Source organism: Calidris pugnax, unplaced genomic scaffold, assembly GCF_001431845.1.
Source record: "Calidris pugnax isolate Ruff unplaced genomic scaffold, ASM143184v1 scaffold50, whole genome shotgun sequence".
Classification (NCBI taxonomy): Eukaryota; Metazoa; Chordata; class Aves; order Charadriiformes; family Scolopacidae; genus Calidris; species Calidris pugnax.
Window position 1 is genome coordinate 4129609 of NW_015090780.1, and position 16183 is coordinate 4145791.

General features: G+C 46.2%; 1 protein-coding gene across 1 annotated transcript in view; it reads right to left on the bottom strand.

The window, feature by feature from the left end:
• The window catches only part of CDH4 (cadherin 4, type 1, R-cadherin (retinal)), a 269633-nt gene that overhangs the window by 60770 nt on the left and 192680 nt on the right, over positions 1-16183 (bottom strand). The window contains exon 6 of the mRNA XM_014957134.1: positions 12426-12598. Coding sequence (XP_014812620.1) covers positions 12426-12598 — 173 coding nt within the window. The remainder of the gene's footprint in view (positions 1-12425; positions 12599-16183) is intronic.

Sequence of the window (16183 nt, forward strand, 5' to 3'; positions counted from 1 at the left end):
GGATTTCAGGCGCTGCCGCTCGCTCTGGCGGGGCCAGCTCTGCTGCAAACAAACTGCAGAGTCTGCACAGAGTTAAAGGAGGAGGAGGATGCTTCTGCTCTTATCTCCCTGAAATTCCCCTTCAGAAGGTGAAAACAACACCTCCTAAGCAGGTATCTTATGTGCCATATGCTTGGGTGGTATCAAACCCTCCCTTTAGGAAAAACAGATACTACCAGAAAGACTTCACCAATTCTACAGGAGTCACTCGCTGTTGATTTACAGACCCTGATTCCCACCCTCGGGCAAATCAGCCTGGCCAGTTTACCCTGCTGGAGCAGCTGCCCAACCCTTTCACCATTAAAACAAGATTTTTCCTTATAAACGGAGATGAAGTCCACATTGGTACGAATGTGGAACTGCAATCTATTTATTTTTCAGAGTGCTGTATAAATTAAGACTGGAAAGGCCAACTTACTGCATGTCTGGAGAGTGTGAGTCACCACATTTTTATCCAATTAGTTCCCCTTCTAAATTTTAGCCATCAGGTTTGAGGTCACTTAATATGTGACCTGTTTACTTTAACTGAAAACTACATTTATTTTTCTAGAAAGGCATTTGGAACAGAAAGCATTTTAAGTGCAAAAAAATGAATAGCTTGAATAAAACATCATTGTACTGACACACACTCTACTTAATAAGGTTTTCTCACACTAAATTCCTTTTTTTTTAAATTGGAATAACAGGACAACAATGAAAGGAAAATATTTAGCCTAAAAATTAGGAGAAAAAAAATGGTGAGGCTAACATGACAAAAGAAGAAACGACCTCATGCCTGCTACTACTAACTCCTGGAACCTGTAATGTGCAATTCTGGGGACAACACCGTGCCTGCCCACGCCACCTCACTGGCCTCATCCCACAGACACAACCCCCAGCGGCTGGAGAACATCCCAAACGCTGTGATGATTTATGGCCAGTCTGGTGACGCTTGGAAGTGTCTAACAAGAACAGTCCTCCCCACCAAAAAGCCACCTTCTGCCACCTTTTGGGATACTAACTAGTGCAGAACTGAAGGAATTAGACAACATTCATGGTGTGGAATAGCAAAGTCCCACGTTTTTGTCCCTGTGCACACACTTCTGTCTTTTTGGAAGTATTACATCTCCAGCAACTCCATACTCCACCATCCTGACACGGTTCCAAAGCTCTGAGGAGATGCACTATAAGACACTACATACATCACCATTTTAATTATACTTCACAGCACACAGCAGTGTCTCCATTGTTTACACCAATCACTTTCCATTTTAGGAATACTTTAAGAATACAAGGCTCTCTATCTGGCCTTTTGATGTTACATCCCTTTGCATTTAGGCTGCCTTTTTCTTATGCTCTAAGAGAAGTAGCTGCTGCAGAGTGAAACATCCTGTGAACTCATTCATGCTCCCACAAACCTGCTGATGATAATGTTTTAGTAAGAAATGCAGCCAAAGATGCTTATAGGAATGGGTTATGTTATTAAAAAAATACTACTAGGTCTAGGAAGAAAGAGTTAACAAAGCCTCTCTTTAAAATGCTAATAACAGACAATGGTCTGTGGATAAGTTAATTAGTGGAGGCAGCTTGTGTTTAATTATTTCACTTGACCTGGTGCAGATTTAGACAATAATCCCTTTAGAGAGGGGAAGGGGCTGTCGGAAATTATGTGATGTACCAGAAGAAAAACTTTAAATCTGCCTGAGCTGAGCAGGTAGTCGACTATCTAAAATTGGAATGAAACACTATTCTCCACTGTAAGACAAGCTGAAATGGAAAAAGAAATGCAGGTCTGAACCAGAGAGATTATGCTAAGGACCTCGTGAGCTTTCCACTCCGATACTTAACTTTCCACCCCCCTCCCTATTCAGCTGGGATTTTACTACTGAATAATGTATAAGCCAACCCACTGTAGTCAGAGGTGGGATTTCACGAGCAACTTGAAACAAGCACAACCAGACTGAACCAGGAGTCTCTGAACATCCTAAAATGTGTGTGAAGAAAGAAAAGGACTCTTAGTAGAGGCGGAATTTTCTTATAGGAGAGGCTCTGAAAATTTGCACATTTAAAAAAATAGAACTGATTAGGCCGGGTATCAGTCCTATTCTTGCTCAGACTCTATAATCGGATCCAATTAAACTCAAAGGTTTGTTTTATCAGAGTAGGTCAACCCCAAATCATGTAGCTTTTCAATTTGGTACCATCTCTTCAATAGCCTGCCCAAATAGGAAGTCTTTAACACGTGGATCAATCTCCTCCAGAGGCTACAGCATCCGAATGCCAGCAATACTCCGAGGAAGCCAGGTGTGTAAAAGAGGGTCTAAGCCAAATGGAAAAAAGAATTAAAAAAAACAAATTAGGAGCTACTCTGGCAGGCAGTAAATATGCACTGTCTGAGTGGGAGGAAAGTCTTCGTTTCAGCCAAAGGGTGGGACTCACTCTTGGTGGAACCAGCTCCATGGGAGATGGAAACTGGATTACTTTTGCACACCAGTTCTCTCTGGTCTGTGGTTAGAGCATCCTTCTGTGCCATCTCCAGAAAGGACACACCAGGCACAGGAACTCCAGCTGAAAAACTTCACGGAACAGCTAGTCTGATAAAAGCAGCACCGCTGCTCTGCTTGATCCTCTTTATTAAAAACATAATGCGATGGGGAATGAAATGCCCTAGGAGAGGAGCGGGGCCAAGACAAATGCAGGCTGTGTGTGGGAGATCACCTTATCAGATATTTACTGCAGGGAAGAGCTGTGGTGCCGAGGCGGGCTCTCCATCAGCTCCTCTGACAGCTACCTTTCTCTGGAGCACGGGGATTGTCAGCCTCATCAAAAAGACGAAGCCTCCTCAGCAATTGGTCTGCAAACGTGAAGCCACTTTCTCGAGAGGATCGGCACGGCCACAAAGCCATTGATCCTTCCTTTTCCCTCACAAACAGCTCCCACACTCTCCTCCCCCAAAGGGCAGAAGCAGCAAAGACAACTCAGTGTGTCTCAGTCATGAAAAAGGCACCTGGGCAACGCCAACAGCAGGGCAAAGAGCTACTGAGGACAAGTTCAAAATTACACTTGCATCCCGATCATCTTGCTGGTGAATTTTTTGGGAGCTAAATACCATGGCTTTTTTCCTTTTTACTCATTGGACTCTCTTAGGTTCCAAGCTATTTACCAGCCTCTTTTTTTGTAAAGCTCTTTTGTTCCTTAGAAGTTTCTCCTACCATCTCCAAGTGTTTTTTCAGTGAAATACATACTCATGCTATCATCTTCCAAGCCCATAGCTCAGAGCCCTTCCTCTATCAGTTTCGTGGGTTAAGCTAGCTATCAGGGTTTTATCAAGGAAAAACAATCAAAAAAACCCTTTCCATACACACGAGCTCCAAAAATTGACGGAGAGAGCATCATATTGTGAGAGTTGGAGCAATCATGCAGAAGACAGAAAGCTACAGATGATTCTGGAAACACCCACCAGAAACACCCCCCACCACTGCCACTCAGGAAACACAAATGGGGAGACACCCTTTCCAGGTACCATAACAAGGCTTCAGAATCACTGACATAATTCCCTTCTTAATTAAAACAAACGGCATAATTCCTACGATGAGGCTTCGCTGAGCTCTTTCCCATCCTGCAATGAGGGCTACTGAGGAATCCACTGAGCAGGACCAGCCACGCTCACAGCAGGTCCAAGCCCTCCCCGTCTGCCAACTCCTGGTATCTCCAATCACTACGAGTGGCCCTCACTGGGTGCACGACACATTTCCAAAGGCACTAAATGGGGTTAATAAAATGAACCTTCTTCACTGGCTGAGTGGTAGTGCTCCTCACTGTAATTTGCTGAAAAAGGTCATTCTTGTCTGTAATGAGAAAATGAAATGCACGCGGGAATGACGGAGCAAGCTCAAATCAGTCCTACGTACAATGTAGAAACATAAACCAAAATCAAGCATAAATCTACTACTAAATTCAGCTTATGGCTAATCAGCTCTTCCTTTGACAGGATATGCTGCTGTGGAAATGGGATAATTTTATAACTGAATAATTTAACCCGTTTTATCTTCAAGTAATGATTTCAGGCATATTAATATATAAAGCTTCGCTATTTACATTTTTGTCACATGGACCTGAAAAATTACAAGGTATCAGGACTAACACAGTATTCAGAGATAAATGACATTTATAGAGTGGCTTTCATCCCCCAGCGTGGCTTTGTGCTCCACAAAGCCCTGGGATGGCACGTGGCAGGGCTGGGGCAACTGCTCCTGGAGAGCCAGGGGACATGTTGGGCACATGAAGGTCAAGGCCAGAGGGGACACACAAAGCACTCTCTGCTCTACAGAGGATGCTCCAGCACTTTACCTGCTTATCCCTGCTAAGACTCCAGCAGTTTATGTCTGGCTTGAAGACATGTTCCACAACGACTTCCCATCATTATTCCAACGCTGTGAGAAGTGGAAAAGCCACTTATCCTTGAAGTCTGTTAAAGTCCTTCATCATCTCAGTCATTGGAAAACACGCTGGGAGCCCGCGAGTCTGGAAGCTAAATACAGGGGCTTGTGGTCCGAATTCACAGAAATGGATGTGCCTCACTGCAAAGTAATTACTAATCTCTCGCTCTCATTCTCCTCCTGCGAGTTCAGCTGCGGATGCATTTTTCTGCACGTGTTTTAATGCAGTGATACAGGAACTTCATCTTTAAAAGCGAGATACCTGTGGCTCAGCAGAATCTAACAACCTCGGTTGAGTCCTCCTCCGGAAACAAATAATGGAGAGAATATGAAAACCAGAATCCCTCTCACTTTAAAGGACTCCTGTAATAGATACAAACAGCAAACACGGTCCGTGCTAGATTGTGCCTGTCAGAAGGTGACATCCTCTTACCAATTTTGCATTAGTCCTCACTGCTCCTTGGAGATGGCTAATTTGGGTGAGGGAAATGGGAAACAGAAACTCTTAGGATGCAGTCAAACCCTTTTGATGTCACTTTACCTGATTCTTTGTATTTTGTCAGTACACACACACACACACACACAACTGCTAATCTGCACAGACTCACTCATCTATCACTCGTAGCGAGTGGAGATCCTCCAGCCGCCCGCTGCAGCAGATGTTCCTCCAGCCCCGCACAACACCGCATTGATATGCAGTGAGGGGAAATAATTAACACAGGCTGCGATAATTCAGAACAGAATAAATTCCTTTTGTTCTATTCCAGGGGTGGAGAAAGGACCCAGATCTGCTGGACCCTCCTGCCAGAGGACAGTACAGAAAGCGGGGCTGAGCCTGCCATACCTGTTGGCCACGCGTAGAGTATCGGCTGCCTGGCAGAGACAAGAAGAGACAAATCCAGCCTAAAACCACTGTATTTGGGTAATCTCAAACCAGTGTATTGTTATCTGAGGGACTGTTCCACAAAGGATGAGTTATAGCAGTCTCGATGGCTAAACTAATTCCTAGCACCGGTGCAAAGCCTTGTTTACTCCCAGCCAACATTTGAAATGAAGCAACAAGGAGGTTTTGCAAAGCTACTGCAATGATCTGCAGATAAATGCACTCAAAATAGTTACTACAGATGGTAAAAACCAATCCCCGCTCAGTTTTTGGAGGAGCACAGTATCTGTTTTTTTTCTTTTCGACATAACATTTCAAATTTCTGCTCTATCAGAAATGTCTAGTTGCACCAAAACCAGAGTGTTGGAAAAGAAATCAACTGTCTCTGCCAATAAGAAGAACTTTTCCTCTTTCCCACAAAAATCCTGCCATTTCATTCATAAATAAAATAAGCCACTAACTCAGTTCTTGGCAGGCTCTCCCTTTCATCTCTCACTCACTTGAGAAAGAGTAGCAACATCACGTTTTCGGAAAGCCAAGTGTAGTAATCATAGAATCGGATTTCATGTATTTTTAAAAGCATTTGCAGCAGCAGAGCTCCAATCACTTTTAAAAGAAGTATAAACATACAGAAATTTGGAAGAAGCAACTCGGGGCTCCTGACTGTCTTCATTTCTTCAGCACAAGATGAATGTGCCGGGAAGGGACTCCTTTCTAAAGAAGATCTCAAAAAAGTTCACAACATTACACTACAAGCACCGTGGAGCCACATGGACCTGAAAAATTACAAGGTATCAGGACTAACACAGTATTCAGAGATAAATGACATTTATGGAGTGGCTTTCATCCCCCAGCGTGGCTTTGTGCTCCACAAAGCCCTGGGATGGCACGTGGCAGGGCTGGGGCAACTGCTCCTGGAGAGCCAGGGGACATGTTGGGCACATGAAGGTCAAGGCCAGAGGGGACACACAAAGCACTCTCTGCTCTACAGAGGATGCTCCAGCACTTTACCTGCTTATCCCTGCTAAGACTCCAGCAGTTTATGTCTGGCTTGAAGACATGTTCCACAACGACTTCCCATCATTATTCCAACGCTGTGAGAAGTGGAAAAGCCACTTATCCTTGAAGTCTGTTAAAGTCCTTCATCATCTCAGTCATTGGAAAACACGCTGGGAGCCCGCGAGTCCGGAAGCTAAATACAGGGGCTTGTGGTCCGAATTCACAGAAATGGATGTGCCTCACTGCAAAGTAATTACTAATCTCTCGCTCTCATTCTCCTCCTGCGAGTTCAGCTGCGGATGCATTTTTCTGCACGTGTTTTAATGCAGTGATACAGGAACTTCATCTTTAAAAGCGAGATACCTGTGGCTCAGCAGAATCTAACAACCTCGGTTGAGTCCTCCTCCGGAAACAAATAATGGAGAGAATATGAAAACCAGAATCCCTCTCACTTTAAAGGACTCCTGTAATAGATACAAACAGCAAACACGGTCCGTGCTAGATTGTGCCTGTCAGAAGGTGACATCCTCTTACCAATTTTGCATTAGTCCTCACTGCTCCTTGGAGATGGCTAATTTGGGTGAGGGAAATGGGAAACAGAAACTCTTAGGATGCAGTCAAGCCCTTCAGATGTCACTTTCCCTCATTCTTTGTATTTTGTCAGTACACACACACACACACACACAACTGCTAATCTGCACAGAGTCACTCATCTATCACTCGTAGCGAGTGGAGATCCTCCAGCCGCCCGCTGCAGCAGATGTTCCTCCAGCCCCGCACAACACCGCATTGATATGCAGTGAGGGGAAATAATTAACACAGGCTGCGATAATTCAGAACAGAATAAATTCCTTTTGTTCTATTCCAGGGGTGGAGAAGGGACCCAGATCTGCTGGACCCTCCTGCCAGAGGACAGTACAGAAAGCGGGGCTGAGCCTGCCATACCTGTTGGCCACGCGTAGAGTATCGGCTGCCTGGCAGAGACAAGAAGAGACAAATCCAGCCTAAAACCACTGTATTTGGGTAATCTCAAACCAGTGCATTGCTATCTGAGGGACTGTTCCACAAAGGATGAGTTATAGCAGTCTCGATGGCTAAACTAATTCCTAGCACCGGTGCAAAGCCTTGTTTACTCCCAGCCAACATTTGAAATGAAGCAACAAGGAGGTTTTGCAAAGCTACTGCAATGATCTGCAGATAAATGCACTCAAAATAGTTACTACAGATGGTAAAAACCAATCCCCGCTCAGTTTTTGGAGGAGCACAGTATCTGTTTTTTTTCTTTTCGACATAACATTTCAAATTTCTGCTCTATCAGAAATGTCTAGTTGCACCAAAACCAGAGTGTTGGAAAAGAAATCAACTGTCTCTGCCAATAAGAAGAACTTTTCCTCTTTCCCACAAAAATCCTGCCATTTCATTCATAAATAAAATAAGCCACTAACTCAGTTCTTGGCAGGCTCTCCCTTTCATCTCTCACTCACTTGAGAAAGAGTAGCAACATCACGTTTTCGGAAAGCCAAGTGTAGTAATCATAGAATCGGATTTCATGTATTTTTAAAAGCATTTGCAGCAGCAGAGCTCCAATCACTTTTAAAAGAAGTATAAACATACAGAAATTTGGAAGAAGCAACTCGGGGCTCCTGACTGTCTTCATTTCTTCAGCACAAGATGAATGTGCCGGGAAGGGACTCCTTTCTAAAGAAGATCTCAAAAAAGTTCACAACATTACCCTACAAGCACCGCGGAGCCGAAATACTTATTATCTCAAATAAGGCCGGATGACATTTGAGATGCCTCGACGTTCCTGGCCCTGCCACAGAGTGGGGATCAACCACCTTCTTTCCTCTCATTTCTTTTTTTTTTTTTCCTCCTGCTCGCTCAAAGTCCATGTTCATAAAATATTTAGCGGGAGCTCTTCAGAGGATGATATTGCCTACCCTGGAGCCCAGTGCAGGTTTACTGCGCTACCGAGACAGATATTCTGCCGGCAGAGAAATCAGAGGAGCTGATGGGGTTGAATTTCTGCCCCGGGAGCTCCCTCTCAGGCTGATGGTCCGGGCTCAGTCCCCACCTGGGAGCCCAGCCTGAGTGGCACCAGACAAAGTGAATGAACACACAGCAGATCTGGTGCCTTTTGCCTGGTTACAAGGAGAAATGTTACTTTTCGGAACGGAAAAGAGAAATAGGAACGTTCTGCCTGTTTCCCAGCCCCAGCTGGGGGCAGCTGACCCTTTTTTACCTCTTATTATTTTCTTCCCAGCACAATGAAATCTGGAACTCGATGCATTGCTAAACCAAGCTGTCAGATGGGGAGCAACTCCTGCCAGCACCCCCCATTTCTGCAGCAGCCTCCCATAACTGAAATAAGCTCACATGGTCCCCCCTACCCCCCAAACTTCATTACAACCCGTCCGTCTCCTGTCCACAGCCTTCCCTGTCAATCCACACGTTTTGTGCTCCCACCACTATTTCTTCTTTCCCTCTTAGTTTCATTAAATCAGCTACAAATTTCCTACGTTTCCCTGACGTTCTCCTGTTTTAGAGCAAGTATCTGCTTTTAACCTTTTCCCCTCAGCCTGGCTCCTCAAATGCACCTTTGAACCCCTGGCGCGCTCCAAATCCCTATCATTTTCCTTATTAGTTGAAGGGATAGATGTTCCCTTGTTCCACCTTTGGCATTTCTCACCCTTAAGCATCCAGGAGCTGAAAAACAGACTGTTGCTAAACTGTCCTCCTTTAATATTTTTTATGAAGTGCAGTCCAATTATCTTTATCTTCCTTGGGGATCCATTCAATTAAGCGCCGTCATAATGAGTGAATGGACACAGAGCATTGTAACCATATTTACATCCAGATTAATGGGAACCAGGTAAGATAACTTTAAAGCCATCAATATTTTAATACCTTGGCTTTTCATTTTGCTATCTTCAGTGTCAGACACATTTAGAGAGACCAGCACAATTTGAGAGGCTGAGTTTTTAATTTCCTCCTTGGTTTGTGGAAATGAGGGTTTAGAAAGAGCAGCAAACTACAAGAATTTGTCTTAAAACACGTTTCTTGCAGGTTAACTAGAATACTTCTGGAACACTTCGTCCAGTTTCTGGGACATGTAATGAATTGAAGGCAATGTAGGAGACCAGTAAAGAACCAGTATTTAAGTGGAGATGCTGTGAGCGCCGGGAAGTCTCATTTAATGAGCACGCAACAGAAATGCTGAGCTAGAAACACTGATTTTGAAGTGACTTTTCTCCCCTCTGAAAGACAAATGCTGGATCTGGAGCGTGGATCTGTCTCTCAGACACGGAGTAGCTCTGACAGCTATTTTCACACCTGCTCGGAGGCGGCTCCGCGTCGCAGGAACAAGGTAGAAGGGTCCCAGGGAGACTGAAAACCTGGGTCCGATTCAGCACAGCTTCACACAGCAGTGTCACAGGCACTGATAAATGTGTCAATAAGCATTCAGAGAAATAACTGCTATCCAGGGAATTTATCTTGGTTGTAGTAGTTTCAGCTGAATAGGTCAGATTTGTTAACATTTTAATTTACACAAATCTGCATTCCAAATACTGCTCTTCGGCTCCTTTTCCTAACAACAAGAAAATGTCAGCGGCAAAACCAAATTTACTCCTCTAATAGCTTTCTCAAGATTTCAGGAAAAACAAACAAAAACAAAAAACAATCTGTGGTGCAGTTATGGGAGCGCTTAAACACATTTTCCAATTTAGACCTAATACAACTTTATGTTAATAAACCAGGAACTTTTGCCAATTCCAGATGTAACCCTGGGACGCAGCAGAGCGCGGTGGGAAGAAGCGTGTCCCGTAGCTTCAGGGCAGCCCCAGGACCGTGCCCGGAGCTGGTTGTTCTGCCTTGATCCAAGTGTCCCTTGTCCTCCTGGTACTTGGCCATGGGACACTCGGCACCAGATTCCCCCACACAAAGTGCCAGCTCACCCTGATTTCCCAGACTCAGCACAACCAGGGAACTGACGTCAAACACACGGTTCCCCCGCAAATTTTAAGATACTTCAGATGCAATGAGATAAACCTGAAAAAAGATGACCATTTTTGCCTTACCCTTTCCCCCTAATTATCACCTGCCTCTTTTTTCAACTGATTTGCTGAGATTAAAAACTCTCTCCCACCAAGCTATCCCAATCTATGTCTCTGAAACGAATCCAAACCGATGACCTTTCTCTACCCGTAAAGCCCTACATTAAAATGCTGGCCCCCACTGATGTCAAGGGGGCAATAATAGTTCTGTCATTTCCATAAAATCAGCATTTTCCTGCCAGAACTCAACTCCCTCCTCTGAGTACTGTGCTGCTGTCCCCCCGAGGGCTGCCAGCAATCTCTACAGCCCTTGTTTCTCCTCTTCGACTGCAAGCACGCTGCAGGCTCCACCATTCCCCAGGATAATCTACCTGCTTAGGATTCAGCCAACTTTCTGCTTCTCTAAATAAAAAGAGCAGGGAAAGGTCAAACCCGCCCTGGGTTGCGTCGCAAAGTCTGCCCATGTGGGGTGGGAAGGAGCAGGCTCCTTCACATCTGGAAAGCTCTCCGCTCACCCCACCTTCTCCTTGGAAGCTGCTTCAGTCGGTGCCACCCCCCGCCTCGGGCAAGCCCCAAATCTGTGCTGTTGCCAGCCCCAGCCGGGTCCCTGCGCTGGTCCCGCCGGCCGCCCCGGGCGCTCCGCTTGCCCCTGGGCCACTGCCAGGGCTTTCATGGCCCCCAGCAGCAGTGGGATCCCCCCGCAGCCCCCGTGCAGCTCCGAAGCACAAACGCAGCCCCAGGCATGTGAACAAAGTGGGCACAAACCCCCGCAGCACGATCCCTCTCTCTCTGCTCTCTCTGCAGCGGGGCCAAAAACGTGCCGCAGGGGTTGATGTTTTTCCCCTGATGAAGGGAAAAAAAATCTCTGAAGTGCTGGAGGGTTTCACCCCTCTGAGTTCGGGGTCCATGCACCAGCCCGCACACGGGGCTCCCACTCACTCCGTCCCTGCCATCCGTCACGGGGGGAAAGGAGGGAAAAGAAGAACAAAACCAGTTTCTGGTGCCTTCTCTCAGAAATGCAGCACGTTGGGCTCTCTTCAAATGGGTGTCGCTGGACTTGTTTTCTCTGGGGACTGCCTGAAGTTAAACATCTGAGCCCAAGCCTACCCAAGTCCTCACTTTCCTATTTGCTGCCTCGCCGTGCTATCTGTGGCCGGCTGTTCCTTTGGGAAAAGGCTGATCCTTCCCATCACTTACAAGTGACCAAGGTCTCCTCGTCGCATTGGACAGATGACGCTCCAGGAACTGCAATGGGAAACAATCCCAGAGCCTAAGTTCCCCCTGGCCCTTCACTCCCATCCCCTCCTTCCTGGGTCACTCCAACCCACCACTGACGCTACGTGATTTTTATTTAATGCATGAGGTATAAATGTTTTCTCCCTGAGCTGTACTCCCAACCGGAGCAGGCAGAGCCCTGGGACTCACACCGTACATAGGTGGGGCTTACATGGGTGGAGAACACTTCTGCATTCGGAAAAGCTGTACATTGTAAAACACCAGAAAGAAGAGGTACTAAAGGCAGAGCTTCACACAAAACCAAAACCACTGGAAGACATTTTCGTTGTTTGGCAACAACATAAGGATGCCATCGTGAAACATGCCAAGTGTGTTGAATATGGACTGTGTTACTGCTTCCAAAGATCATGTGCAAAGAACTAAGCAAGACAGGTCTAGAAAGGGCTACAGATGCCTGGCACTTTATTTGTCCCCTGACAGAAGGGGGACAAATGCCAATTTATTCATCCCCCTGCTCCTCCTGGAGTATTTTTTACATCTTTTGAGTTGTACAAATTTACACAGGGAAAATATCAGCTCCGTGGGTTTGAAGATTCTCCCAGGGTTTCATCGACCGATATGGATTAAGACCAAAAATACCACATCAAAGGCACGATGCCCCACAGCTGCTGCAGAAACAAAGGCCACGATCTCCACACCACAACTCAAACTTTGAGAGACTTCGCGTTTGAGACAGGATTTGGGCTTTGCAGCCCTCAACAGCGGGAAACCTGGCAGGATGGCTTTCAAACTCACCTCTCTGTCGAGTCCAGCAGCCACAGTGACAATGTCTCCCGTCTCGCTGTTAATCGTGAACATGTTTTGTGATGGGCTCTGCGGGGTCTGCGTCACGATCCGGTACCTCACCATCCCGTTGGCTGTAGTACTATCGTCCGCATCATTGGCCGTCACCGTCATCACGTAGGTACCTTGGAACAAGAGAAGATGAAATATGAGGACCAGCTCGGTGCAGAGCAGATTGAAGTCCCGTTGACTCGGGGTGATGCGTTTTACCCAGAAACACTCCGGAGCAGACAGCCCATCTCCATCCAGCCAGCTAGGCAAGGCGAGGATTATGAAAATAGCAACACTGCTGAGACTAGATGATCTGTAAGGACACTGATTACACATAACTGGTATCGAGCGAGAAGTCATATGAGGATATCTATGATTAACTTCTAATTCTTTCACTGATTGTGACTTTTAGGGCAGCATTTTTTGTCCTGCAATTTCATACAGATTCCCACATGAGATTTTTTTTCCATCCAATCACTGCATTCACGTGCATTCGGAAGTATTTCCAGAGTTTAGTACTGGAAAGCCCATCAGAGTTCTCAGCAGCTTCAGAAGGACCCCATCAACACACCCATGGCCAGCGCAGGAAGCAACTGCCTGCTGCCTCCAGTTCTCAGAGAAACGTCCACCTTTCCAGCCCCTTCTGGAGAAAAAAAACACATTTCTGCAGAGCAAATGGAACAGCTGCTGCCCAGCAGGACAGAAAATCAATGATTTGGTATGTGTGGCCAGTGATGTATTGAATCATTGGTTTGTTTCTTGCTAATCATCAGTGTCTTCATTTGCCTTGCAAAAAACAATCCCTACTTTCTGGATACTGTTGGTAGCGCACTGATGCGCTGACAGGCTCATTAGCACTGGAGTTTGGCAGCAGGGTGTTTTGCTAAAGTGGGAAATTATCATTATGAGGGTAAAAGATGTTACTTGATTGGATGGACTCCTGCAGCTGCATGGTCCTGTGACCCCCCAGAGCTCATAGGGCCCAGCTTTACGCTTGTGATATCGGTAGGAGAGAATACTAAAAGGGCAAACACACACTGCTCACCAAAAGCAATCTGCAACAGTGGATGAATCTGATGATATGAGACCCAAAAGGAGGAGTGGGAGGCAAAGAGAGAGAGGGAAAGCAGACACAACCTCGTTTAGAGACCACCAAACCCGACAGCATCACTGGAAAGAAGGAAGGTAATGCCTGAACACTGCTCATTCGGGAGCTCTGAGCAGATGAACCACCTTTGGAGCCCGCCACGCTGGAGGAGATGCAGAGTGCTCCCAACCAGAACCTGAGCTGATGCAAGATGGAGCCACACAGTTTCACAAAAAGAGCTGAGTTTGTTCTGCCCACTTGGTGAGGTGTGAGCCACGGGCAAACTCGGGGACACGTGGCTCCCCCACCCACGGCCTCGCAGGAGCCCCGACCCCGGTGGGTGACAGAGACACAGGCTGCCCGGCAGAGGACATGGAGCTGTGGAGCTCACATCCATTTGCAAGGGCTTAAACACACCCCCCACGCTCTAAATGGGCAGATCCATTACTGGCAGCATCACCCCATGTTCTCCACCCCAGCCAAGTGTCCTTAAGCCACTCTGCACACAGGCAGCCCCCCCAGTGCCCTCCCCAGCTTTCGGAAAACAACATTTCTCTGTATTAGCAAGGAGCTGCCTTGTAAGTTTGCATTTTTGCACTGTGGAAAGTGCTTTGCTGATCTCCTTCCATCGGGCTCAATCAGGCTCTTTTTGTTCTCTGTGGTGATACATATCCCTGTGAGTTTTCTTAGTTCAATAAGAATTATAGATTAAAAAATAAATGAATGTGTAAAGCAAATTCTAATGATGAATACACTCCTATCTTTCGGCAATAATCCTGATTCACATTTGTGAAATGAAAACAAACTATTCAACTACTTTAACATTTTTCCGATCAATAAACTTCAGGAGAGGGAAGGAACTCTGAATTGAAACAAGGCTGGGCATGCAATGAATTTTCTCCTTTCTCTTCAAGCATTCTTTTTTGCTCTTTTGCAAAGCCAGTTACCATGAGACAACTGGCACAAATAAAGAAGCCAAGCCTTAGATAAGTGCAGGGGAAATGTACAGGAGAAATTTAAATAGGAAATATGCAGAATGCGATGTTTGATTTGGAATTTATGTTATCTTAATGCATTCTATACTGAAAATATCTCTGAGCAGAATGTCAAAACCTGGGGCTAATGAAAACAGAAGTGGGAGAAGAAAACAGAATCTATTTTAGGAGGTGCAGTCTTAGGACATTTCCCAAAAACCAGGTGGTATTTCGTGATTCACTTCGAGCGCAAGAAGCAGCTAAGAAAGGGAAGTTATTGGGGCCACCAGGTTCAACAAGGGCACCCCCCAGTTGTGGTCCCTCCCCACCTGGGATCTCTCAGACTGCACTGTAGTTTCCAAAATGAACCAGGATGTGAGGGATGGCGGGTTCCCAAGGTGGCAAAGGGAACCCCCCAGGCTGCAGCTCTGGTGAGCTGAGCACCCATACTGTGGATGGAGCATCGCAGGTCTCCTTCACTCTTTCCCCAACCTTCTACCTTCTTTCCTGCAGTGTAGCATTGGACTGAGCACATCTGCCCTAGAAAAAACCTGACTATTTCAACAGCAATTGACCTACATCCCCATAAAGGGAGATGGGACCGGACAAATATCTCTCAAGTCATGAACCGAGCACCAGGGAGCTGTATTTCAAGAGGCAATCTGCTCCCTATCTCATATCTTTAATTTCCATTATGAAACTCAGCCACAGAGAAAATAAAGACAGGAACTTGGCATTAATTACTAACTTGTAACTTAATAAAACGTGCTCTGCAAAGGGCCCTGTGTGGCTGCAGCACTCTGCAGCGCGGGATGGAACTGCAGCAGCCGCTTCCTTCCCGGGGGCTGCTCCTCTGACCACAGCCTGCTGGAAACCACCTGCACGTTCCCCTTCCCCTCTGCAGTCTGGGTGGTGGCTGAGACATCCATTCCCCTTCCCCTCTGCTCACATCTCCCACCTGGCACTGCTGGCCAAAGCCTAAGAGCATGACAGCATCTCCCGTTACCCACGTGGAGGGTACCACTCCTCCCAGGGGGTGCACTGCTGTAACCTACATCACCATCTATTCCACTCAGTTTTCTGTATATTTAGCCATTTTTTAAGCAAGACGTATCCTCTAGATACCCTGTGCTGCAGTGAATGGCATAAACACCTATCTGTGCACAAGAGAATTCAGTGGAGCAATGTGGATACACACTGCGGCAGTGACTAACATCTTCTGGTGCTATATATAACATGGTTGGTGATTATTTACCTGCTATAAAAATATATAATATCATGTTTCTATGTCCTATGCATGGGGATATATCTTCATACACTTTGTACTAAAATAAAGGAAATACATCCCCATATCCAGCCCCTGTTACTACACAAATCAGGCAAACACACAGTGGCAGACTGAGCAGTTCTTACGCACTCGAGGACGGAGGCTGCTACTGTTTGGGGTTGAGGGAAAAAGGATAGACTGCCCAGCCTGGCCTGCAGGATGGGTGTGTGCATTTTGAGGAATTCAAAGTGTTAACCCCAGCACCTTGAAATCCCTGTATCCTACCCAAACAGAGACTGGGAGCAGTTACCACAGAACAGAAAAATGGGCAAACCCCTCCATGTCCCACTCCAGACCCCCCGGTGCTGCTTCGGGATCAGCCCCTGCTGTG